The sequence below is a fragment of the Mustela erminea genome, chromosome 7 (assembly GCF_009829155.1).
Source record: "Mustela erminea isolate mMusErm1 chromosome 7, mMusErm1.Pri, whole genome shotgun sequence".
NCBI classification, from domain to species: domain Eukaryota; kingdom Metazoa; phylum Chordata; class Mammalia; order Carnivora; family Mustelidae; genus Mustela; species Mustela erminea.
In genome coordinates this window covers 66,424,517-66,450,946 of record NC_045620.1, presented here as the reverse complement: position 1 = coordinate 66,450,946, position 26,430 = coordinate 66,424,517, and the positions used below count along the sequence as shown (strand labels likewise).

At 52.5% G+C, this 26,430-nt stretch overlaps 1 protein-coding gene across 4 annotated transcripts; it reads right to left on the bottom strand.

Moving 5' to 3' along the window:
• Positions 1 to 470: 470 nt before the first annotated feature.
• Positions 471 to 19,923, bottom strand: LOC116595520 (tyrosine-protein kinase ZAP-70). 4 transcript variants are annotated; one of them, XM_032351976.1, is made up of 14 exons: positions 19,669 to 19,922; positions 19,478 to 19,551; positions 9,916 to 10,351; positions 9,046 to 9,206; positions 6,811 to 6,949; positions 6,642 to 6,723; positions 6,513 to 6,559; positions 6,259 to 6,307; positions 5,002 to 5,194; positions 4,253 to 4,459; positions 2,651 to 2,843; positions 2,420 to 2,560; positions 2,210 to 2,322; positions 471 to 950 (listed from the first exon to the last, which is right to left on the bottom strand). In XM_032351976.1, the coding sequence occupies exons 3-14, from the start codon at positions 10,315 to 10,317 to the stop codon at positions 827 to 829; spliced, it is 1,851 nt and encodes a 616-aa protein (XP_032207867.1). In that variant the 5' UTR covers positions 10,318 to 10,351; positions 19,478 to 19,551; positions 19,669 to 19,922; the 3' UTR covers positions 471 to 826. The 4 variants fall into 4 exon arrangements, with proteins under 4 accessions (XP_032207867.1, XP_032207866.1, XP_032207868.1 ...); XM_032351975.1 differs by having other exon boundaries at positions 19,766 to 19,922; XM_032351977.1 differs by lacking the exon at positions 2,210 to 2,322 and having other exon boundaries at positions 2,400 to 2,560; positions 19,766 to 19,923.
• Between the last annotated feature and the right edge of the window lie 6,507 nt (positions 19,924 to 26,430).

Here is a 26,430-nt window from a genome sequence, read left to right as displayed (position 1 = left end):
GACTGAAACAGCACTTGGGACACCAGGTAAGGAAGATCCCAGCCGTGACTGGGTGTATCCAGGGAAGAAGGTGGGGGAGCTGAATAGGGTGCTGGGTAATAGAATCACCTGAAGACACTTTAAAATGCACCCATGCGGGGGCGTGGGGTGGGAGGAGGCATTGACGATGGTTAAAACTGCTTCAGGTCATAAGACGCAACCAGCGTAGAAAGCACCCGCCTCATTCAATCTGCAAAGATAGGGAAGTGGAGGCCCAGCGCCGCACCTGCCTCAGTTCCTCACTCTGCCATAGCTCCTCAGTCCTACAAAGATGTCTTGGGCAGAGAAGTGGGAAGACCAGACCCTGGGGACCACATCCAGGCCCATCCAAGAAAAGCCATTTTCAGGCACTTCTCACTGACCCCATTCCAATGATCCAGCCCCTTTCCTGGTCCCCTCTCCGTCACCCCAGAAAAGATGAGGGACTCCAACAAGAGAGAAGCTGAGTTTATTACAATGATTGAGGGCTTGCCACCTGAGTTTCCAGAGTCTTCCCCCTCAGGGCCCAGATGAAGATGAAGGTAAGCAGTGCACCCTCAGCTCAGGGCTGCCCAGTAGACAGCTGCCCAGAAGCAAGTTACACAACCCCACCCTGCCAGGGCCTCCCCTCCTCCCTCCAGCCAGAGAGAACAGGCGACCAGGTGGGGACCACTGGATCCGTATGAACCTGAGGCCTCCGCTGCCTGCCTTACCACAGCCCAGCTGGTTTGGAGAAACGAGCTAAGCTGACCTCGGATGGAGCTGAAGCTGGGGCATCGCATCTTGCAGGCCCCGGGCAGGCTGCAACTCAGGCAGAAGCAGCCTCCGGACCCTTTCCACACCCTGGAGGGCCTTCAGCCTTGCTTGCCACGCTGTAATAGTAGGTGCGCATGCGCTGCTCCACGGCCTGGAAGTCCGGGCGGTCCTCCCACCTGTGGAGGGTTGGGTAGATCCAGGCCACTGACCACATCCCCACAACCCAACTTCAGCTGGAGAGGAGACACACAGGGGGCTCAGAAAATCAGTGGGGTTGTCAGGGTGTTGGAGTTTGGGGTAATGGAGAGGTGTCTTGAGTACGAGGGGACTAGAATTCGGGTGTTGCCCTCCCACGTAATGAAAAGCTGCCGACATACAGGATGTTGGGGGAACCATCTGTTGAGTGTTAACTGGTGAAGACTTGCATTCATTGAGTGTCGGGGTAACAACCGTCAACCAAGGGGTGCTGGGATATTGAATGCTGAAGTACTGCTCATGTGCCAAGGGCCAGTGTAATTGGTGCCAGGTCTGGGCTTATATGGGTACAAGGACGCTGCCCCTAATCTAGCAGAACACTGGAGCACTGACAGTGGGTTGAGCTAGTGGGGAGTTGGGCTACTAAAGACGCTAGCCTCTTAAACAGTATTGGGGTGCTGGTGTACTGAGTACTTCCCAATGGGGGCCAGGTTAACACATGTTGGATGGACTGATCATTTATTATTTATCATAAAAAAGGTGTCTATTTAATTGGGTGACTTTGGGTGTCAATGTCATAGGTGTTGGCCAATGGAATAATGGATGTTGGTGTAGGAAAGGTATCAAATGTTAGAATATCCATGTATTGCAAGGCTCAATGTAGGACAACAGGTTTTTTGGGTGCATGTTGCCTATTTTCTGATGGGAAGTTGAAATGCTGATGATTTTACGAGTTAGGGTGCTCAAGTGTTGAGTCTGAACACCAGGCAGGGGTGGAAGTTTTGAATGTATTTAGTGTTTGAGTGCTGTAGTGTTGGCCTGCAAGGGTAAAGAGGTGTCGAATGGTGGATGGTGGGAGCCTGAGGAATTAGACTGGAGTATTATTATCCCATGCCCTGACCACTGGTATCATATTTGGGGTAACAGAGTACTGACTTGCTTGAGTATTGTAGGATCAATGTGTTGCGTGTTGGCTGGTGGGGAACTGAGATTTCGGATGCTGGAGCACTAGGTGTCTACAGGAAGCAGGGTGTTGTGGTGTGGTCCATCCCAGCACTCTAGAATTAGTGTGTTGAGACACTGAGTATAGGTGCAGAAAATAAAGGTAGCAAGTGTTGGAAAGGCTGTGGACTGGGTGAATCTTGGTGGGATGAGTTTGGGATTATTGGGCATCATGACCTCCGACTCCAGGCCCAGGTGTCAGTCCAGCCAGGTACCCTTCCCCCACACTGGCGCTCACTTGTAGATCCAGCAGTCACTCATGAGCGTGTACATTTCAGGCGGACATTCTGCCGGGCACTCCATCCGCTTGCCCTGCTCGATGAAGTTTATGACCTCGGGGCCTTTCATCTTCTGCTTGAGCCAGAGTCAAGTGTAATGTAAGTAATGGGGGCCACCTTGCCCTCCCCCCCCCCTTCCCACCCACCCACCTGCCTCTGCCCACGCCTGCCTTGTAGGGCTTCTGGCCATAGGAGAAGGCTTCCCACATGGTGACCCCATAGCTCCAGACATCACTGCGGCTGGAGAACTTGCGGAAGTTGAAGCACTCGGGTGCATACCATTTGAGCGGCCACTTCCCTGCCGAGCGGGCCTGAGAACAGGGAGATGCTGCCAGGGCAGGGCTTGGGGACCCTCCACCCACCAACCTCATCCACTGGGTTCCAAAGGGCTGGGAGCTCACGGTGTAGTAGCTGTCATCAGCACCCAACGCCTTGGAGAGACCGAAGTCGCTGATCTTGGCGTAGTGCCGGTTGACCAGCAGGACATTGCGGGCCGCCAGGTCACGGTGCACGAAGTTTTTCTCCTCCAGGTATTTCATCCCCATGGACACCTGGTGCAGCAGCTCGGCCACATTGCTGATGGGGATGTCCTCCCTGAGGTACAGGGGAGCCAGGGTCAGCTGGGAGGGGACAACCCAGGTTCCCAAGGGGGTAAAGCCCACTTCTCTGCTGAGCATGCGTTCAGTAGGTGCTTGGTGGACATCTGCTGTGTGCCGGGCACAGGGCTGGGGGTACCGTGGGGAGGTGAACAAAAAAGGCAAAACCCTCTGTCCTCCTCTAGTCTCAAGGCTTTACATTTCTCCCACATACTATGATCCCCAAACTTACACATTGACCTGCATCCTCTACATGCCCTCAGGGGTCTTGTGGGCATCTCAGAAATCATACAGACAAAGCTAAGCTCCTGACTTACACACAAAGCCAGCTGTCCCCACTGCCCCCTTCTTCTCCAGCAGCTACTTCCTTTCATTTACTTGGGCCAGAAGCACTAGCCTTGCCATCAGCTCCTCCGTCACACCCAGCTTCCAACCTGTCAGCACTCCCTGGCAGCTCTGCCTTCAGAATCCCTCCAGAATCCTACTTCTTTCCACCTCTGCTTCTGCCACCATGGCCCAGCCATCATTGTCATTAGCCTGGACCAGAAGTTAGCCTGGACCAGAACAGTCACCTCTGCCCTCACCCCCCATGGTTTGTCCCCCCATGGAAGTCAGGTCCAGCCACTCCATGCTCAGAGCCTCCCAGAGCTCCCACCTCACCTCAAGTAAAAAGTCCAAGGTCTTCCCATAGCCCACAAGGCCCTGCAAGGCCCTCGTCACCTCCCTACCCACATCAGCTCCTCCTGTCCTCTTCAGGCACTCTGCTGCAGGCACAGGGCCTTCCTCACCGTTCCTCCATGACCCCTGGCCCAAGCACACCTCAGGGCCTTTGCACTGGCTGTGCCCTCTACTGGGATCACTCTTCCCCACAGCTGCCCTTGGCTGCCTCCTTCAGTTTACACAAACCTCACCTTCTCACCTTTCATCTCCCACCCTGACACTCCCAACCGTCTTTTTCATAGTACTTATTTTCTAACGTACTCCCCTGTTGTATTATAATTTTTTTTGAAAACCTCTCTTCCCCAACCGGAATACAGGACAGAGATCTTTGTCTCTTCTGTTCACCAGTAAATCCCAAGGGCTGGGGACAGTCCTGATTACAGAGAAGTTGCCCAGTAGACACCTGTGGAATAACTGAGCATGTGAGCCAGGTCACACCACAAATACATATGCACCAGCAGGAACAGGTGGTGATGGGCCCATGCCACAGTGAGTGTAAAAGATCGTTGTCTATGCCAGTGAGAGCTGGAGGCATGAGAACACGTTGGTGTTAACAGCTCTGCCTTGTGGGTATGAGGGGACGGGGGGCAGGGGGCAGGAGTCACGTGAGACAAGTGTGTGCTCATGGCTGGACAAGGCTGCGAGAGTCCCACCAGCTCCAGAGGCCCAGCCCACCCCGGGGCTCACTTCTTCCCAAGCAGGAACTTGTGCAGGGGCCCGCCACCCGCCATCTCCATGACCAGCATGAGGGCCTCAGCCTGGCAGACGCCGATGAGCCGCACGATGTAGGGGTTGTCCAGCTGGTGCATGATCTGTGCCTCGCGCATCATCTCATCCTTGTCTGTCTTCTCCGTGCTGTGCTTCAGCACCTTGATGGCCACATCAATCTGCTTCCTGCCGTGATGGCCACCGGAGTCAGCCTGGGCCCTGCTCAGCCCCTTCTGCCCACCCGACCGGCCTCTCTCCTCTCCAGACACATGTGGTGGGCACTATGGTTTGCCACCTGGCTCTCACTTCAGGGCCCAGGCATGCACTTCCTCAGCTGCCAGGACGTCGGCTAGTGATGGCTCACTGCCGAGTTCCTCATGGAGAATGACCCCTCACTGAGCAAAACACCTCAACATTACACCCTCCCCAGGGGCTGCCTGTATCCGGGGGGCAGTCGACGGAAGGCATGGGTAGGCGTCTATTGCAACTGCAGCTTGGTGCCCCACCCTCCGCCCCGTCCCCAGCCTGTGTTTCCCACACTCTCAGGTGCTGTCCCCAAGCCCTCCCAGGTACTCCCCTAACGGTCTCCTGGCCCAGGGCCCAATTCCCAGGCAAACTAATGTTGCCTCCTGGCTCCATCCCCTAAGTTGGGGGGGGGCCTACACCCGTCCTCTGCCCTACCCGCCCCCCTGACAGTGCTTCCCTAAACCACAGCAGGGTGGCCATACTTGCGCATGCGGTAGACACCCTGGCGTACTGAGCCAAAGTTGCCACAGCCAAGTTCTATGTCAGCCATGAGGAGGTTGTCCCGCTTCAGGAAGAGCTTCTTGTCCTTGAGCTCCTCGGGATCACTGTATGGGCTCTCATACACACTCGTGTCCATGGGCATTGACTGTGCTTTCTCTGAGGACACTAGGCGTGCTGGACAAACACACACATACACAAGCATGCACTCCCAAATCAGGATGAGGTCTTGGGAATGGGGGGGTGGGGTAAGGCAATCTTGGCACCCACAAGTCACACGCCCCCTCCAGAACACACCCAGGCACACGGGTACATGCATGTGTTCATATGTATGTGTGCACTCGCTTGTGCTCCTGGTCCCGTTTATGGGTGAGCTGGGAAGCCACGTCCAAGTGGACTCTAAAGGCAGAGTCTGCGCGTCTATGTCTACGTCATAGTCTATGTGTCTATGTCCACGTGTAACCACATGTGCCCCTGTGTGCACACACAGACGCTCCCATGGGTACTTCCACCCATGTGTCCGTGTATGATGGGGCCCAAGGGCCTGTTTGCACGAGTGACTGTTAGCAAGTCAGCTGGAGTACACACATCTGTGTGTGTGTATGTGTTCCCCGGCATGTCCCTGCCAGCCCGGGTCTGGGGATGCACCAACAACCATGTTTACCAGGGCTCCAGGATGAGCCTCTGCGTGCACAGGTAACCGTGTATTTTCCCTGCACACACACACGGACAGGCTTACTTCTACACATCAAATTAGCATCTGCAGCAAGGCATTTCAGGAACACAGGCTCGAAAGCCCGCCTGCCCAGGCTCAGTCCTGGCTCCGCTACTTCCTAACTGCAAGACCTCCTTCAGTTCCTGGCCCTCCTTTCTCATATGTAAAATGAGGATAATTGCCATGACTACATCATCTGGCCCATCAGAGACATTCCAGAAGCACAGACACACGTGAGTGTGAAGCATGACTGGCACATAGTAGGTGCTGGACAAATGTGGATCTGTGACCCAGATGCCCTCCCCTACATGTCCATGTGTACCCCACACACACTCGTGCAGGCGGGCATGATGGATGCGCAGCCATGTGGACGTCTACATGCACAGTGTACACATGGGGCAAACCAAGGCCAGCTGCTACAAGTCAGGTCTGGCCCATATCCCTCCCCTGCCACATCCCAGAGCCCAGATCTTGACCATGGCCTGGCATGAACCCCACATGCACCCCTCCACCTCCATCAGCTCACCTGGTTCCGGGGTGTACCCATCTGAGCTGGTGTCAATCCGTCTGTGAGCCTAAAGGTCATGAGGTCAGCAAGGGTCCACAGGATCCTGAGCTGGGGGCACCTAGCCCCTGAGACCCATATGCTCTGCAGACTCCCAGGAGCAGTGCTGGGGGTATCCCACTCTCCATCCCAGTCTCACCTTGGAAACAGGACCCATCGCCCACCCACCCAGCTCCATCCCTCAGGACCCAACCCTGAGATGCCAGCCAACTCACGTGGGTGAGCGTGGATGGGTGGGCCGGGAGTGTGGGAGCAGCAGCCTCTAGGGGAGCAGAAGGGACAGTGAGGGGTGGGGCACGGGATCTCCCACTCACCCCCTGCCCCCTACCACCCACCCCCCTCACCTGCGCTGGCACTGGTATTGGGGCAGGCATCCTTCAGACAGTAGATGAGCCCATCTGCCTTCAGCTTCAGGTACTCCACCAGCTGGGGGAAGTGGGGTCAGGGCCAGGGTTCCTCTCTTCACCAGCACCCTACGCAACCCCCCAAACACAAGGCAGATGGGCAGCTTACCTGCCAGAGCGTGTCAAACTTGGTCCCCTCAGGAATACAGTATTTGCCCGCCTTGTCCTGGCTGATGAGGTAGTGGTACACAGTTTTCCCATAGATCAGGGACAGTGCATAAGTGCCCTGCTCCTTCCGGGGCCTCAACCTGGCATGGGGAAGGAGGAGATATCACCCCTATAATCACCTGGGCCTCTCCTGTGACCCTGCTGGGTCCCAGTTTACACACACACACACACACACACACACACACACACACACACACACGACCACAGGTTCTGCTCCTGATAGTCTCATGGAGAAGTGGCAGGGACTAAGGGCTCCGAGGTCAGGCTGGTGGAGTGGGGTGGGGGAGGGGAATGAGAGGAGATGGCAGTGTCTACAGGGAGACACAGTTGTCCAAGAGCCAACATGTGACCATCCACAGGGGAATACTGGCCCTCCCACAGTGGACACTCAGCCCCAAATAGCCTGATACTCAGCCCCACAGCTGAACCCTTGGCCATCTAGAGGAGAACACTGAGCCACCCTCAAGCATACACCTGGTCCTCCATGGCTAAATATGTGGCCTTCCCCAGGGGACACTCAGCCACCCACAGGGGCTACTTGGTCATCCACGAAGGGATATTTGGCCATCTATGGTGAACACACAGCCACTTAAAATATTCTCTTGGGAAGGGCACCTGGGTGCCTCAGTGGGTTAAGCCTCTGCCTTCAGCTCAGATCATGATCCCAGGGTCCTGGGATGAAGTCCCACATCCTTGCTCCTTGCTCTGGGGGGAGCCGGCTTCTCCCTCTGCCTGCTGCTCCCCCTGCTTGTGCTCTCTCACACACAAATAAATAAATAAAATCTTTAAAAAGAGAGAAAGAGGTTCAGCTTCTGTAAGATTCCCAAAGGGGTCTGTGATCCAGAAGAGGTTAGGAAATACTTAAAAATATCTTCTTATAGACCCTTTGCAGGGGTCAGGTTTCTTTTCAAATTCAACCAGTACCACAAATTCTGCAATAATTCAGAAAGCTTTGGTAGCAAAAAGCATGAGGAACAATTCCAACCACTTTTCAGCAGCTCTAAACTGTGGTCAAGAACAAGCCTGGCCCTGGTCTTAATTCCAGGCCTGGGTGGCATGCATCTTTCTATCACACCCTACACCCTCATCTCAGAACTGGACCTGTTCCGGCTTGTGACAAGCATCAGGATCCCACAGGGGTATTTCCCTCCCCACTGTCCCATGCAAGTTTCTATGCCTATAGCTTTGACCTTTAGACCCCTATCTCCATACTGAGAAAGCAGTTCTTGACTACAGGAACTGAAAGAAGATTCTACAACAGCCTCTGTCCAAAGCATGCCTTGCCTAGTTTTCCAGTGGTCTCGCTCAAAGTAGCTGTTTCTGGTCTCTTCACATTGCTCAGTGTGAGTCACTGGCCCTGATAATATTAGTGCTCCAACTGCTTCGGAACCTGTGTCAGCTGAGGTTGGAAGGTTCTTTCATCTTCTGGACCTGCCATGCTATACCCAATGCTAGCTCCCTCAGCCTCAGCCTCAGCCTCCTATGGCTCATGCTGGTCCTCCCTTCCTCTGTGACTTCAAGCTTGACATCCAAGACACCCACAGGTGGTCAAAGCCGTTGGCCCTGGCTCTCCTGACATTCCTCTTACCTCAGTTGACCAGTTAACTGTCATACACTCTACAGAAAGTTTGCAAAATTTTCCTTGGGGCATGGAATCTTCCATGGAAGCTTAAGACATGAAAGAGCTCAAAGTTGAGGTAGGAAGAGGACAGCAACTGGTAAGTAGCAGAGTCTGGATTCCCACCCATACTCTATTTTCATTGTGATTTATCATTTTTGCCTTCCTGCTCCACAAGGACAGGGATTTGTGTCTGTTTCATTCCCTGCCATGTCCTCGGTGCCTGAAACAGTACGTGGCACATAGTAGATGTTCAGTAAATATTGGTTGAATGGAGGAGAGGAAATTGAAGCAGGCAGAAGTTCAGCTTCTCACCCAGCATCCCCAGCTGGAAAGTAGCAGAGCCTGGATTTCCACCCAGGCAGCCCAGCTCTGGAGTCCCCGATCTGCAGATCCCTTTCCATATAATGTCCATGCGCACACTCAGAAACACACTAAGGCCTTGCTCATGTTAGCACAGGCCCATCTGCACGCTGAGGTCTGCCCCAGCCTCCAGGATTTCCGCCAACAAGCCCCAGCCTCACCACCCCAAACCCCCAAGCCTCAAGCCCCACATACAGAAACTTGCCGTCCGTCTGCGAGCCGGAATAGAGTTTGCGCTCTGCCTCCTCGCGGGTCAGGCTGCTGTGGTACCAGGGCATCCGCTCGTGAGCTGTTGTAGCAATGAGCTTCTCCACCTGGGGAGCCTGGCTGATGATGGCCTGTTCCAGGGCCTCGCCCTAAGGAAAGGAGGATGGAGGAGACTTGTAACTGTGACCATGTGTCACCAAGGGGCCAAGTGCATGGCCACAGGAAGGTTCTTTCATCTTTTGGACCTTCCTAATTGCCTCTGTTCCCGTGAGACCCTTCACCCTAGGCGGACCTAAGGTGAGTCCTTTGAGCTGTTGAGGACAGCTTCCCCCCTCCAATCCCCAACTCCAGGGTACCTCTCCAATCCCGCACCCATCCAGGACACGTCCCAGGCCCCTTCTTACAGGCAGCCCCAAACTCATCTCCAGCTTGACGATCTGGTTCACTGGTTGCCGTGTACTGCAGGCTGTCAAAGACCACCACCCACCACCCCCGCTGGCAGCGCCCCCAGCATCCTCAGGCCCAGCCCCCCAGGCCCGGCCCAGCGCCATCTCCACAAGCTGGTCTGGCAAGGACGTGCACCAAGGAGGGGCATGAGGCCCCTCCCTCTGAAGCCTCGTCCGAGATCCCGTCCCCACCCACCCCTCCAGCTTCCAAATCTGGCGAAGCACAGCATAGCACAGGCTAGCAAAGAGGACAGCTCTCCACAGCGCCCGCCCCTCGCCCCCGCCCGCCGACACGGCTCTCCAGGCTCTTGAGGCCAGCTCTGCCCCCGCCAGCTAGCCCCAGGCCCACCTCCTGGCCCCGCCTCCAGGGCCCGCCCACTCCGGCCCCGCCCCCGAGGGCCCGCGCTCTCACCTCCAGCTTCCACGTCTGGCGCACGTAGTCGCGCACCATGGCGTCGCGCAGGCAGTCGAAAACGCCGGGCTGCGGCTCGAGGCCCGACGGCCGGTTGCACGGCTTGCGCAGGTTGCAGGGCAGCCCGTCGGGATCGCGCGAGTAGAACTCGCACAGCTCCGCGGGGCCACAGTGCGCCTTACCGCCGGCGATGGCGTAAGTGCCGTTGAGCTGGCGCTCAATGGGGAAGTGGTGGAAGCGCACGTCGTGCACGAGCGACAGCACATAGCCTCCCAGCGAGCGCAGGCACTGGCGCAGCAGGAAGAGCCCGTCGGCCATGCCCGCCAGCTTCAGGTGCTCCTCGGCCTCGGCGCGCGAGATGCTGCCATAGAAGAAGGGCAGGTGCGCCGCGGGGTCCGGCATCGCCGCCGCCGCTGTGCCTCGCCAGGCCCTGCGCCTACAGAGGGAGGTAGAGGGCACGTCAGGGTCTCAGCGTGCCTTCTTCAACAGCGCGCGTTGGGCCCAGAGATAGTGGGAGAGAGGCCGCATTGAGGGGCGTCCGCGCCAGTCGTGCAGAGCCTGCTTTATGCCAGAATCAACTGGGAGAGGAGTCCCAGCCTGCTGGGCTGAGCCCGGAGAGTCCCCAACCCTCTCCTGACTTTCAGACTTTGTGCGGAGCGCCCAGACAGCCCCACCGGGCCCCCCACACCAGCACCTGGAAGCGTTCATTCATTTCCCAAACACATGTTGAATTACTGTGTTTCAGGCAGGTGTTGGAGATAAGAGTGAATAAGATAGGATCCTGCCCTCCTGAAGACAACAGTCTGGGGGACGTGGTGGATACAGTAAACAAGAGGCAGAAATAATTACAGACTGAGGTCCATGTCGTAAAGGAAATAAATGAGTGATACTACGAGAAAAGGCCACTGTCGCTGGGATGGTCAACTTCTCTGAGAAGGTAGCATCTGAACTGAGATCTGAAGGATGAGGAGGAGCCAGCTTTTCAAAAGTCACGGAAGAGCACATCACGCAGAGGGACAGCAAGTACAAAGGTTCTGAAGCTAGAACCAGCTTTGTTCTTCAAAAGAACCTTACTCCATTGACCTTACCTAGAAGTCCCCTGGCCTTAGAAATTCCCCTTTGCCCTGTCCCCTTCTGCCTTCATGGACAGATTTCTAGAAAGCATAAACTAATCTGAATATCCATCAATAAGAGACTGGTTAAATACATTAGGGTTTAATTCCAGTGTGAACGATACAATCGCTAAATAAAATAAAATGCATGACTAAAAAGTACGATCCAATGTGGGGAGAAGGAATTAAAGTTATTTAGATAAATACCTAGTAAGGCAGATAGCCTAAAATTATCTTTTTTTTAGCTTTCTGGGGTTATAGTATAATGACTGATATCTTGATAAGCACTAGGTTTACAGGTGTCTGAATTTCTCAGAATGTACTAAAATTTGTTCATTGCAGTGTATTTGGACCCTTAAGTTAAAAAAAGAAGAAGAACCATAAAATATTGAATGCTGTTAACAATCTGTATGCAGAAATATTTAGTCTGGTGGATACTGATGATTGTAATTTACTTCAAAAAGCACCCAAAAAATAACATCAACTGATGGATGGACAGATAGGTAGACAGAAACAGTCAAGTCTTATAATTCAGAGTAATTCTATAAAGTTATTGCAAACACCGAATTAGCAAAACTAAATGATTGCTGCTAGAGGAAATCCAGCGTTAGGTGTCTAAAGTCCCTGCTCACAACATTTTCATCAACTGATCAGTACATAGCCCTGTTTCTGCTTAAAGACACTTTTTGATATGTATTGTTGATTCATGAACACGGAATGCTCAGCCAACAGCAGTACAACTATAAGATTATCTAACACATACTTTTCCTGGAAGGCACATCACAGCCTTCTTGCACTTAGGAACACAAGACTGCACATCAGCACTAGACTGCCATCAGTGAAATTGCCAACAAAATGCACAAAAATGTGGCACCAAACAGAGGACACTTGTTTCCAGCACGGGAATTAAAACAAAAAGCAGAGGAGTATCCTCTTGTTTGACCTCCATGGGAATGTGCACATCAGTTAACTCAAATTTTTTGCTTCTCTGCGTGTGTTCATGAATGACTATGAAATGCCTCAAGTGTCTGGGGGTTACAATGGTGTGTTCATGAATGACTATGAAATGCCTCAAGTGTCTGGGGGTTACAAGTAAAGATTTGTGTGTAGGCTAAATATAGAATCTGCTAATGTAATCAACTGTATGTGATAAAGTAAATATAACAATATTGTTGACTGTATGGGGTGGCTAATGGATATACAACTACTTCTTCCCATTTTGCTGTATATTTGTAAGTTTTTATATAATACTGAAAAAACTTATCTCCCCATAACAACTTCTAGACATTTCTCTAAGGTGCGCCCAGCAAGACCACTCAGGCACAGACTGTGTTGAGGGGAAGATCCTTGAGTGCCTTTCTTAATTAAGCAAATATAAGCAGTGGGTGCAAAGGAGGCTTTTGTGGCTTGAAAAAGGCTGCCGTTCCTTCCGGGTGTCCAGGGACAGGCAATGACAGGCACAGGGACTGAGAGAAAGATACTGGAATGGGAATCAGGTGATGTTTGGGTTGGGGTAGCCAGAGGAGTAAAAGAATCTGTACTCTAACCTGATGGCTCCTGACACTGGGGTTGGGAAGGCCAAGCTGAAGGGAGTTCCTGGATGTCCCAACAGTTACAGGCAAGAGATTAATCAGGGACCACATTTGTGTCCCCACCTGGAGATGCAGATCGCCAATTCCATCAGAGCACTGAAGAGTCAAAAAGTTTCCTAGGTAGTTACCCTAGAGAAATGGAAACTTGCATTCACAGAAAAACCTACACAGGAAATGTTTATAGCCACTCTGTTCACAACTGTCAGATTTTGGAAACAAATGTTATCTCCGCAGATGAATAGATAAACTGTGGTACATCCCAAACATGACCATGGGATACCACTCAGCAATAAAATGGGAGGAAATGCTAAGAGCCACAACACATGGATGAATCTTAAAGGCATCATGCTGAGTGAAAGATGCCAAACTCAAAAGGCCACAAACTGTATAATTCCATTAAAAACTGTATCAGTGGAGAACAATGCATCAGTGGTTGCCAAAGGCTGGGAGCCAGGGGAAAGGGTTGACTAGAAGAGGCATGAAAGGATTTGGGAGAATAATCAATATTTTGATGGAAATGGTAGTTGCTCAGCTATAGGCATGTGTCAAATCTCGCAGAAGTTTTCACTAAAATGGGTGAATTTTATTGTATGTAAATTATACCATAATTTTTTTTAACTAAAGAAACTGGATCAGGGTGCCTGGGTGGCTCAGTGGGTTGGGGCCTCTGCCTTCGGCTCGGGTCATGATCCCAGGGTCCTGGGATCAAGCCCCGCATGGGGCTCCCTGCTTAGCGGGGAGCCTGCTTCCTCCTCTCTCTCTCTCTGCCTGCCTCTCTGCCTACTTGTGATCTCTGTCTGTCAAGTGAATAAATAAAATATTTTTTAAAAAAAAGAAACTGGAAAGTATAGACAAACCAGACACTAAAAATAACTTATATAGGAAAGAAAGTGCTGTTTACACTCCTGCTCTACTTTCTTGACTTCCACCCCCTCACCAGCCTTACAGTCTGCTCTCCACCCCCACCAGGATGCTCTCCAGGCTAGAGAGGAAGCACTGGTATCTCCACCTGGTGGGCACAAAGCAAGAACCTAATGCCCTTCTCAATGCTGGGTTCCTTGAGTGATGGACATTAGGGACCCTCCCTCCCGCTTGAGTCTCTTGGCTCTCCCCAGTCCTTCACAGGCTCCTTGATGTGTCTCCTCCCTCTCTGACAGTTCCTGGTCTGTCTCTTTCCCCAGCTCTGGTCCTCTTACTTGGGACATTCTGTCTGTGGCTCTAAACAAGCCACCATGCCAACCTGCCTGGTCCAGATCTCTCTTCTGAGGTCTGATTGTACTGGCATCACCTCCTTTGATCTCCACCTGCTGTGTCTATTAATAAAACCTGAGATCCAGATCTACCTCACATGGTGTTTGTGGTTGGCTAAACCCCACAGTTTGTTTCGCATGAGCTGAGACCCAGGGTCTGGAAGTTGCTTCTTGGCAATTTATCTCGGAGGCCTCCCTTGCTCAAGAACTTACTGTGGCTCCCTCCTGCCCACTTCATTGAATCTAACTAAACTCTTCAACCTTCCCTTTGTTCCAACTGGGCTGTGCTATTCTCCTTCTTTCAAATGCACTTCCATACTTTTATCCATGCAGTGGCCTCTACTGAGTACACCTTCCCTATTCCTCTCCATCCTCCCACATCCAGCCATCCCTGCCTCACAGGCTCGTATCACTGCTCCCTATACACAGGACAGAGGACCAGGCAGCAAGATGGGGGCTTGTCCAGGGACTGTGGGTAGGGGTGGGGGTAGTGAAGCTGGTCTCCGGGGCAGGAAGCTGTGGCAGGAAATTGTCGGCAACACAGTTTGAGAAGCTCCGCCCCACAGTGGCCACAGGTGCAACCTGGGTAGCCAGAGTTGGGTTAGTGCAGAAGTGGGGGTGGGTAGAGACTGGCCCTTGGGGCCCGGTTCAGGGCCATAAGCCATGACTGACCATCTCAGACCAAAGGCCAAAGCATCCCAGAGGCAGGAGCCTTCCCTGTACATTCTGAGCTTTATCACAGCCTCCCTGTCTCACTGCCAATAGCGACAATGGTAATAATAACACGACACTGCACGGCCTGTGGGTCCGGGGGTTAGCCAGCCTTGTGTATGCTTTTGCCTTCCAGTGCCTTTCTGAACTGTCCTCACTAGTAAGCCAGGGGGATAAAACCCAGAGTGACTAACTTTCCAGTTCCCAGAGATGCTGGGGAGGCCAGAGGAAGTAGAGAGGAGGAAGTAGAAGATAAAGAGCCGGGAAGACAAGAGGCTGGACCAGGCATGGACCCTTTGCTTTCAGAGGAGCTGGGCCTGTGTGCAGCCTCCTGAAGGGGCCCTAGATGTGGTTGGGAAGATCACATGTTTCTATCCTGAATCATGACTCCACGGCTTTCCAAGGAGACAGGCCCACCATGACACTTCCCTACCCTATTCCTGCCTGGATTGACCCTATCCAGCCTCCCCATGAACTGTGAGTTCAAAGATCCTAATTTGGCCTTGCCAGAGTTTGAAGCTCCACTGAGAGATAATGGGACAGCAGCCTTGTTTTCACAGCCCAGGCTATGGGAGGAAAAAGAAGAAACCTGTGGTCCTCTGCCAGAAGGATCTCCCTGAAATTCCACCATTCAGGCATCCTCCCTGGGTAAAGGTAGGGTTCAGAGAGACCTGATAGCCCAAACATACTTCAAAGGAAAAAAGGCTCAGGTGGTCAAACACATTTTCAAAAGCTGTGGAAAGCATATTAGCATAGTAAAGGCTCTGAGGGAAGCGCCTGGGTGGCTCAGTCAGTTAAGTGTCCAACTCTTGGTTCCAGTTCAGGTTCTGATCTCAGGGTGATGAGATGGAGCCCTGAGTGGGGGCTCTGTGCACAGCAGGGAGTCTGCTTGAGAGTCTTTCTCTCCCATTCCCTCTGCCCCTCACCCCCCACTCCCCTAAAATAAATAAATAAGCCTTAAAAAAAAAAAAAAAAGGCTCAGGGTGCCTGAGTGGCTCAATCACTTAAGCGTCTGCCTTCAGCTCAGGTCGTGATCTCAAGGTCCTAAGATTAGCCCATGTCAGGCTCCCTGCTCAGTGGGAAGTCTGCTTCTCCCTCCCCCTCCATCCCTTCTGCCCCTGCTCATGCTCTCTCAAATAAATAAATAGAAATATTACCAAAAAAATTGAATTAAAGGCTCTGAGAAGACCTGCATGGCAGGACAATTTTAACTTTGTCTTAGCCCCACTCCTATGTAGCAGAGCCTTAAGGATCTACTATTCCACAGAACATGCTCTGAGCATCAAAAGCCCCAATTAGATGTCCACTGTCAGAGCCCAGAGGAGAGACGGAGGCAGTCAGGCTGTAGAGGGAATGAACCTATCCAACTGGACTTGGTGGGAGGGGAAGGGAGTTGCACCAGCCAAGCTTAGAGGCTTAGTCCTCAGCCACTGACTCCACCAAAGGCAATGCTGGAATGGGGGCCCAACCCCTCTCTGCCCATCCCTCCTCTCACTGACCCCTAGACTTCTGCCTGAGACCTGAAATCCCCCCTAAAGCCACACTTCCTGCTCTCTAGTCCAGAATCATCATGGGGACTCCCCTGCCCACCAGGAGAGGCAACACAGGCAATATCAGCCAATAAAATGCCACCTTGCTTATGTTCTAAGTCACAGTGACAGCAGTTGGCATTGGGCCAGGGGTGGCGATCAGCTCCTTCATGTCTTCTTCCTGACACCAAGGGATCAGATTTCAACCATAGAGTCAGGAATCCACTGTGCAGTAGTACTGTGGTCCTGGGAAGTGAGTTAAGTTCACCAGACCCCACCTAGAAAACAGTGCAAGCAAAGGTGCCTGGCACAGGGAGATGATGAGGATCCCATGAGCTAAGACTCACCAAGCACCAAGCACAGCACCTAACCTTCCATTGTGCTATCCTGTCCTTCGCTGCTCTCAGTCCTCTAGGAGACTTCCACCTCACTCAGGGGTAAAGCCCAAGTCTTTACAGCAGTCCCCACGTACTTATGCAAGCTGCTGAATCCCTTCTTTGTCCTCATTCACGCCCTACCAGCCACATGGACCTCCTTATGTCACTTGTTCAGGTCACTTGATCAAATCAGGCATGGTCCAACTGCAGGGCATTTGCACAGTCTGTTCCCTCTGCCTGGACGCTCTTCCCTCAAAATCCCTCACTTCATTCAAGTCTCTGCTTAACTACCACCACCTCCTCCAAGAGTTCTTTTCTGACCTCCCTCTCTAAAATTACCTCTCCTTCTTCAGGATAGAGATGTCCCTGTCCCAACTTTATGATTCTTCATCACCAAAAATATGATTTATCCACCAACTTTTTGACATAAGACCTTTGCTCCCTGCGTGAGAGTGGAGATTGTCTTGTTCCCTAACCCAGACCACAAGGTACATAGTAGGTGCCCACACCCTTCTCCTGGCTATATGCTTCAGTCCCCTCTGTTGTTCCCTCCTCCTGAAAGTATGCCATGATTTCCACCTCTCATGGCTGAGTCAGGCACCTCCTCTCTCAGGGCCTGTCCTCCCCCATCACAGCCCTGATGGCCATGTGTGACCCCAGTCTGTTGGCTCCTCTGTCCGTGACCAGGCTGAGCACCCCCCCCCACCCCGGTAGAGCCTATGGCTGTCTTATTTTCTATGGGAGCCCCTGTTTCCTCCCAATAAGTACGTGTTGAACAGGTAACAACAACAGCCGCCTCTGTGCCAGGGACTTTAGCAGGAGCATGGCCCACTTAATCTAAACCTCACCTCAGCTCCCATTAAATGGGAACAGTTAGCCCCATTCCTCAGCTAAAGCAGCTGAAGCTCAGAGAGGTTAATGTCAAGTTCAAAATCATGCGACCTGCGAGGGGCAGTCCCGATTTGAATGCAGGTCTCTGACCCAGCAGCCTGCACTCACCACTCTGGAGAATGTCCTTTAGGAGTCAGAGTTCCTTGTTCTGAGCTGGATCCCTTGGAGCTCTCACCCCAGGCTGGCAGGTGTCCCTGCACTTCAAGCTTCCTTCGACTGTCAGGGCCCAGGATACTGGGCCCTTGTGGGGTTGGGAATAGGTCCCTGCATCCAGCAGACTTGCTAGGTGTTCACTGATCCACTGGACAATTCTGTAACAGCAGTCCACCCACCCCAACCTCTGCCACCTTGGTTTTAAGGGCTGTGTGACCTCAACAGGAGCTTTCCCTTTCTGGGTGTCAGGCTCTGTGACTGTAACATGGAGATGAGGAGAGTTTTAGGGGGCGGGAAAGGTGGGAGGTTGAGTTGGGAGGACAGCAGGGTGCTGTCCTGTGCATTGTGCATTGTGTTTAGCATCCTTCCTGGCCTGGATCTACTAGATGCCAACAAGACCCCCTGAGTCCTGATCAAAATGGTCCAGACATTATCAAATGTCCCTGGGGGCAGGGAGGGGTCACAATTGGCTACAGTTGAGAACCACAGCCTTAGGGTGCTGTAGATCTACGGGTGACCCCAGAACAACACGGGTTCTAATGGCTCAGGTCCAATACAGTGAATGTCTTTTCTCTTAGAATTTTCTTTATGCTATTTTGTGTTGTCTGGATTCCTTTATTGTAAGAATACAGGATATAACACATGTGACATACAAAATATGTATTAGACTCTGTTTTCAGAAGGCTTCCGGTCAACAGGAGGCTCTTGGCAGTTACATGTTTGGGGCAAGTCAAAAGTTATATGCCGGTTTTCAACTTCATGGGGTTTCAGCACCCCCTAAGCCCCCTGTAGCTCAGGGGTCAACTCTGTCCATTCACCTAATCCTCACAAGAGCCCCAGGAGTGAAGGATTTATGGACCCAGGACCTGACATACAAAGAGGTGCGAGGACCTGCCTAGGGGACCTGCCTAGGGGACCTGCCTAGGGGCCACACAGCACACATAGTAAGTAGATGGCAGAGCCAAGACTTGAATCAAGGCTGCCTGGCTCCACAGTACATGCTTAGCATCATCCAGACTGCCTGCCGGCTCCGTGTCCCTGCCAGGGCTGCGTGCGGGACACAGGAGGACAGGCACAAAAAGGAAAGGAAGTACCACACTGAAGGAGAAAAGCCTTCCAAGGTGTCATCCAAAGATTGTTCATGCCAGGAGTCCCTGGTCCTAAGCTCTCAGCAAAACCCACTGTGCCGCACTCACCACCCTGAGTGAGGCAGGAGAATTGTTGAATTCTCCTGATAATTGGTGAACTTGAATTTTTCACCACAGGACACCTGGTCCCTCCTCCCGAGACTCTCTCCTGCCTGGGACATTTTTCCCAAACTCTTACCCAAGAGTCAAGAGTCAGGCACCAGCAAGGTGCCAGTACTTGCCTCTGCATTTAACAGACGCACAACAAACTGAGGCTCAGAGACAGAAAGCAACCTGCCAAGGACACACAGCAGTTGAGCAGGACTCAGACTGTTTTCTCTTTCATCTCTCCAGGTCCCCCTTGAACCTGACCTCCCTTACAAGTGGCTCAAGCCTGTCCTGGGCCCTGTGAAAGGAATTATCTCTGTTTGTTCTAGTTCACAGCCTTGTTGAGCCACCCTCCTCTTCACAAAGCTGGTGAGGGTGGGGGCCCGAGCACATGTTTGCTCTCTCTGGAAGATTCTCTGCTTCCTGGAGCTAAGGGTGTCACCCTGATGGGGCTCAGCAGGAAGGAGGGGACTGAACAGGCATCGCTGTGTCCCCCAGACATGACCACTCAGCTGACCCTCTGGCAGGGAATCTTCTTCCCTCAGGGTGGCCGCAAGTGGTGTCTGTTTCCTTTTCCAGCTGGACACCACCCATGCCAGGCTTACGGCTCTTCACGGTCCTTCCCAGTGGCCTCCTACCTCTTCCCCCACCACCAGACCCAGGCTACCCATGGAAATGGCGGCCAGGTGCTGTTCCATCCAGGATGACTTACCTGGGGTTGTGCAGATGATATCGAGGCAAATGGGCCACAGGTCTCTGGTCCCCAGTGTCAGCAAACTGCTGGTTCTAGGTGAAGAATTGAGACCCAAGAAACTAACTTGGGTATCTCTGCAGCCCAAGCCCACAGCCTGAGGCCCTACGGCTGATCACTCCCTCCCAGGCAAAGTGTTAAGTAGGTCATACCCCACGGAGTCTTCACCCTCCGCCAGCTGTCCTGAGTCGCCCGGGGTGTGTCTGCAGTGACAGGACAGGGGCAGAAGGCCAGAGAGTGGCCACTCACCTGGGCACACCAGCTGCCACACAAAGACCCAAGCTAAGCAGGGACCAGGGCCGGAAGGCCTGGTGTGCGCTCGGCAGCTGGTTTCTCTGAAACTCAACTTATTTCCTTGTTGTGAAGACAGGAAAGGGGGCTGCGTCTGAAGTTTACGCCAAAGTCATGAAGTGCTGCGTTCAAGGAAAATCGAAAGTCACGTGTTCCAGGGAGGGCAGAGGGCATTTCCGGGGCCAAGCAGGGCCTGTTCTGTGCTGGGGAAAACTCGGGCTAGCTACAGGTGGGGCTGATGCAAAGTGACAATTCCAACAGCATCCTGAAAGCCAGGGAGAAGGAAAGCAACGACGTGAATGGGGGTGGGGGTGGAGAAATGGGAGGCTGACCCCCAAGGCTCATTGGAAACAGGAGTCCCCCCAGTCAGACTCCCTCCCACAGGACATGGACCCAAGGCCTGCCCAGCCCAACTAAGAGTGATTTATTTATTCCACATGCAGGTTGAAGCTGGAGAGGGGAAATTTGCTCAGGAGGGCCATACCCCAAAGGTTCAGAGCAACTACTGTGTGCCAGGCACTGGACCGGCAATGACAACCCTGTCCCTGCGCTAGCATGGGTCAGAGGCTAGAAGCAGTCAAAGCTGATTCAACAGGAGAGCAGGGCTGGGATGGTGGCAGCCTGGGAACTATGTGTATTCAGGGGAGCCCCAGTGCATGTGGCGTGCGGAGGGGGGGTACCAGAGAAGGATTCTGAGAGGGATCAGTCATTTCATCAGGACACGGTGACAGTGTGTCCCCAGTGCCCACCTGCTCCCAGCCTGCCCCGCCTCAGATGTTCCTCACAGGCTGCACCTAGCTGATCCCCACCTCCTGCTCTAGTCACAACCTCCTCCCATCCTCTTCCTCTCCTTCCCCTCATACTGGCCTATGCCCATGATGACCAAGGGGTCACCCGTCACACCCATTTCCTGATGAACAGCCACTGCCCATGCTTGGTCTTCTCTCCCTCCAGTGCCCCAAAGCCTCAAGGGGCTCTCCCCCACCACTTCTTGTTCTCTCAAACACATGGGGACATCTTCAGTGGCTCACCCATGCACGTGGCCTCAGGGGTGTTGTGTGGCCATCCTAGACCCACTGTTGAGACTCCAAGAACCTTTCTTCTCTGGGTCCTGTCACCCTGGGTGATGTGGGCTCATCTCCACAACCTGCCTGATGTTTCCTCCATGCTCCACCCCAGGCCTTCTTTCCTGGGGACTTCTCTCCAGTCTCTAGTGTCCCCCAGTTCCGAAAGTCCCCCTCTCTCCTCTCAAGAAATCTTTTTTTCCCCCCTGAGTTCCAGGCTGGGATACTTTTTTCCTACATAGGTTTCCCTCAAACTGTTTTTGTTAGAAACCTTCCCTTTCCCCACAGGCATCATGAAACTCAGGATGCAGGAAAAAAAAATCTGTCTCCACACTGAATAATTCTGGAAGGAGAGAAGAATGCCCCAGCAGAGTGAAAAGAGCAGGAATCATAGCACCAGAATCACATCACCTAGAGTAATCAGAGCAGCATTTACTGAGCACTTTACTGCGTGCCAGACGACACTGTAAGCAGTTGACAATTTAATCCATATAACTCGCTGAATTCATTTTCCAAATAAGGGAAGAGAATCCCAGAGGGGTTGAGTAACAGATATATCAAATGGCCCAGGGGCACTGAAGCCCAGCCATCTGACCCCACAGCCCACCCGCTGGTGAACAGAGAAGAATGGAAAGACCTGGAAGGTGAGCAGGCTGTATGTGGAGGGCCTGAGGGCCACCTCCAATCTCTGGGGACATCAGGCCTGATAAGGGAACTCCTCGTCCCCTGTGAGGCACTGGTTCAGCGGCCCCTCCAACCCCCTTGTGGTCCCAGAGATTGCTCTCTGACTCTACAGAAGCCTGGCCGGTGCTCAGAGGCAGACAGTTTGAGATTGGCTTACAGATAAGGCTGTGTGCTCTGCCAAAGTGGAGGGAGGTCTATGGGTCTTTTGAACGTTCAGAGGAAAGAGCAACGGATGACTGACGGAAATGTGGGCTGGGAAAATTGCAGTGCATTTCTCCTGGCTGGGTCCACACATGAGAAGAGTCTCGGAAGAAATTGGTGGCTTGCTGTCAACGCCTCCAGGCCTTTGCCCACACAGTGTCCCAGCCTGAACTCACTTCCCCCACCTCCTCAACTGCCTGGCTCCTGCTCCTCCTCCAGGTCAATGATTAAATGCGGCTTCCTCCAAGTAGCCTTCCAGTCCTCAAACTGAGCAGCACAGGGGCCTGTATCAGTTTCACCTGACTTTCAAGCAGGCCAGACTCAGCACCACCAGATCACTACTGGGTAAACCTCAGGCATTTGGATGGGGTTGGGGAGCGGGGCAGGCTCCAGCTTGCCAGAGAGGGTTCACACCTCAGGGCAATGATCCCTAAAGGGAGGACACTCCTCCACCCTCTGACCCCCAGGTCCCTTCTGAATTTCCTCCCATCTGGGGTATCACCTGGGTGACCAGACCACAGTGACTTTAATCTTGTCCTTTCTGGGTCTGCTGCTTAAACCTCAGGGGACGAGCAAGCTACCTGGGCTCTCTGTGCCTTTTCTCATGTAGGAAGTGGGGATGATAACAGGACCTATCTCATAGGGATACTGTGAAAATTAAAAGAGGTCTCAAAGCAAATGCACCATTATTGCCATCCTCACGGACTACCGAGTTTCCCAATTTCTAGAGTGTGCTAAGTTTGGCATGCAGGCCCAAACTCAGCAATGAGGTTCCCTTGCGCCCTCCAGAGGCAGCTCTCTGGTACTACATCCTACCAAGCACCACACAGGATCCTAAAGGTTAAAAGTGACACCCCTTAAAAATAAGCGATCCTGGGCACCTGGTGGCTCAGTGGGTTAAAGCCTCTGCTTTCGGCTTAGGTCATGGTCCTAGGGTCCTGGGATCGAGCCTCGCATCGGGCTCTTTGCTCAGCAGGGAGCCTGCTTCCTCCTCTCTCTCTGCCTGCCTCTCTGCCTACTTGTGATCTCTGTCTGTCAAATGAATAAATAAAATCTTAAAAAAATAAATAAATAAGCGATCCAGCATGGTTTAAGTCAAAAGAGAATTGATCTGCCACCACAGCCATATGCTGCGCCCTTCCCTGGGAGGTCATCCACTGGCTGGCTCCTTCTTAAACATTCAGACCGCAATGACAGTGTTACCTCTTCAGATAGTCCTTTTGGGCTCCCTATTTATTTAACACTGAGCACCTGCTCTAGGTCACTACAGATCTGCTGCAAACACCAGTGAAAATCCCTTCCCTCATGGAGGTGACATTCTACGGGGGAAAACAGAGAAGTAACAAATAAACATTCTATCGAGTATAGCAAGTGGTTTCAAGTGCTAAGGAGTAAAATAAATCAGGAGAGGGTAGAAGAAGTATGTGGGGGTGCAATTTTTGATAGGTCTGGAGAGAGGCCTCACTGAGGTGCAAGCCTGTGAATTAAGACTTGAAGGAGGTAAAGGAGGGAGTCATGGGGAGATCAGGGGGAAAGCACTCTGAGCAGAGGGAACAGCAAGTGAAAAGGCCCTGGGGCAGGACTATGACCTCTGTGAGGTGGGAACTGTCTTGTTCCTGGCTGGACCCCCAGCAATGGGAGTGACACTTAGCACATAATAGTGGTCAGTAAATATGGCATGAATGGATGAAAATCCCAGGGATAACTTTTAGGAAAAGGTTGCTCAGGGCTCAAATGATGGTGCCAGATTGTTACCTCCTCCACCTGCTGACTTCATTCTCAGCCAACTTTTCTTTCTGTGGTCTGAGATAGTGACTCAGCTTCAAATCTTACCCACAAAGCTAGAATCTTGAATAAAATCTATGAGATCATTAAAACTATGAGAATGGGATATGATACACTGACATATTTTATATTTGGAAAATGTTGCAATATATATATAGAGAGAAAAAAAGAGCTGTGATTTATTGAAAAAAGAAGGAGGGGGAGGAAAAAAGAGTCTACCTCTCAATTTTGCCAGCAAATCTCTAACAGAGCCCATTGGCTGAGTGGATCACGTGCCCGCCCCTCACCCAGCCAGGGTCAGGTCAGCTAGACCAACCACCGAGCTGAAGGTGGAACCTCTAGCATGAGAGCAGACTAAGAACACAGGGAAACACCTCTTGGATAGAGGAAGAGGTAAAAGCAAGGGGAGGCTCCCAGTGGTCCCAGACCAATGGGGAGACCACTGGCAGATGTGGCTGACCCTAACTTGTTCTTAAAATAGAAGCCTGAGGGAGGGGTGTGAGGTCAACAGGAGGGTGGACTGCCTCTCAGTTCTAGGGTCCCAAGAGGTTGGGATGAAGATGGGATGAGGGTGGGGCTGCAAGCGACCAGTAAGCTCAAGGGAAGAGTCTGGTATTTGCGCTGTGCCTACTGTATACCTAAGCCCTGACAACCACATCTCCTTCCAAGTTTCCAAGTAGATCCAGCAACCCACTGCTAGGAAGGCCATTCTACCTACTCTCCATGGTGTCCCTAGCATCCAGCCCAGCACAGTGCCTGGCATACAGCAGGTGCTCAATAAATGGTTCTTGCTGAATGAACCCTGTGAAGGAGGTAAATTCCTAACCCCATGGCAAAAACAAAGACACTGAGCTTAAGAAGTGGTCAAGGCAGAACCTGTACTAGAGTCCAGCTGGGCCCAGCCTCCCAGTGGGCCATTGACGGGACATGCCTGGAGGTGTGAAGTCCCTCCTCCTTCCCTTCCTGCTCAGTGGTGACACTGGTGGGGGCTTGGGAAGATGATGCCTAGGCCAGCGCAAGATGGTCCCAGGGCTCCCAGAGCTCCAGGACTCCTTGTCCACATGAAACTGCCAGCCACCTTTGGGCATCTGAGCTACTTCTGCCCTCAGACATGCCCATCAGCTCCTCCCACAAAAGCCCACGAAACCTGCCATGAGCAGGTACCTCTCACAATCTGTCTCTGGAAGGGTCCCATCTTACAACCATTGATTCAACTCCAGGTTCTCAGAGCTTTGGAAGGAATAAGTTCAAAGAGAGAACACATTTTTTTGTTGGGGTGTGTGTGTTTTTTTTTTAAAGATTTATTTATTTATTTATTTATTGACAGAGAGAAATCACAAGTAGATGGAGAGGCAGGCAGAGAGAGAGAGAGGGAAGCAGGCTCCCTGCTGAGCAGAGAGCCCGATGCGGGACTTGATCCTAGGACCCCGAGATCATGACCTGAGCCGAAGGCAGCGGCTTAACCCACCGAGCCACCCAGGCGCCCTGGGGTGTGTTTTTTAAAAAGAGGACAGAGGGAGCGCCTGGGTGGCTCAGTGGGTTGAGCCTCTGCTTTCAGCTTGGGTCATGGTCTCAGGGTCCTGTGATCGAGGCCCACGTCGGGCTCTCTGCTCGGCGGGGAGCCTGCTTCCCTCTCTCTCTCTGCCTGCCTCTCTGCCTACTTGTGATCTTTCTCTCTGTCAGATAAAGAAATAAAATCTTTAAAAAAAAATAAATAAAAAGAGGACAGAGGATCCCACTTCTCAAGGCAAGTCCCTCAGAATTGGAGTGGGATGTATGCTAGAGGGTCCATGGAGTTTGCCCAGAGTTGAAACCAGTAGGGTTTGTCAGGGGTATTAACCTGGACCTAAAGAGTCCCAGTGACTCCTGGTGCTGGTCTACCCTCCAGGCCAAGGCCTGAACCAGCCCTAGTAGGATTCAAACAAGAAGAAAGTGGGCTTATTTTTCACTGGGGAGAGAGAGATAGAGAGGAATGTCCCACTCAGACCCATCCTGGGCTGGACCTGTCCTCCAGTTCCCCATGGCTTAAAGCTTTGAGGGCTTTCCCACTTTAGGAGAGCAGACAAGGAAAACCACATGGGGTGGGGGACAAGAGAGGGAGCCCTTGATATAAGCCACCCACAAGACCTGGTTTTCCAGAACCACCTCTATTTCTGGGGGAAATGTTTCACTCACTCCACCTTCCAAAAAAAGGAGACTAGAAATCCTTCCCAATCATTCCTCCTCAGCAGGTCCCAAGGGTGATAGGTCCCAAGGGCTACACAACAGTTACAGCACAGACCCCTGGTTTGGATTAGAATCCAGGCTGCCTCCTTAGCCTGGGGTCTCTAACAGGTGACCTTAGGCATCTGAGCCTCCCTTTTCTTGAAATAAGATGAGGATAGTCATGCCTAAAGAAATTTACACACGCAATGCGTTCTCAGCAAATGCAACTTATTAAGGTAGAGTAAAGGTCCCGGGCTGAAGGTGACCCAGGAGACCTGTGAACCAGGAAAGGAATGCAGAGGCTAGCAGTGAGGAGGAGGCCAGGGGAAGACCAGCCTGGGCCTGCACGTGGCAAGACTCTAAGTGTCTGAGCAAGAGTGCCCAAGGATGCCCAGCCACCAGCAGCCCAGGATGGGGTTGGGGGGCTGCTTCCACAGGAGCTGGTGAGCACCCGATATGTCCCTGGTCTTTAGTACATGCCATTGGTCCCGGACATGTCCCAGGTTCTTCGTCTGCCCTGGTTGCCCTCAGTCTATGGGTCCCTCTGGGTGTGATGTGTCCCCCACCCTCCTGAGGCCACCTGCCTCCCTAGAGTCCCATTCACTCCCTGGCAAACCCACCCACCTCCAGATGCCTTCCAGCCAGGCCCCACACGTGTCCTTGCCCGCCTGGACAGGGACCCTT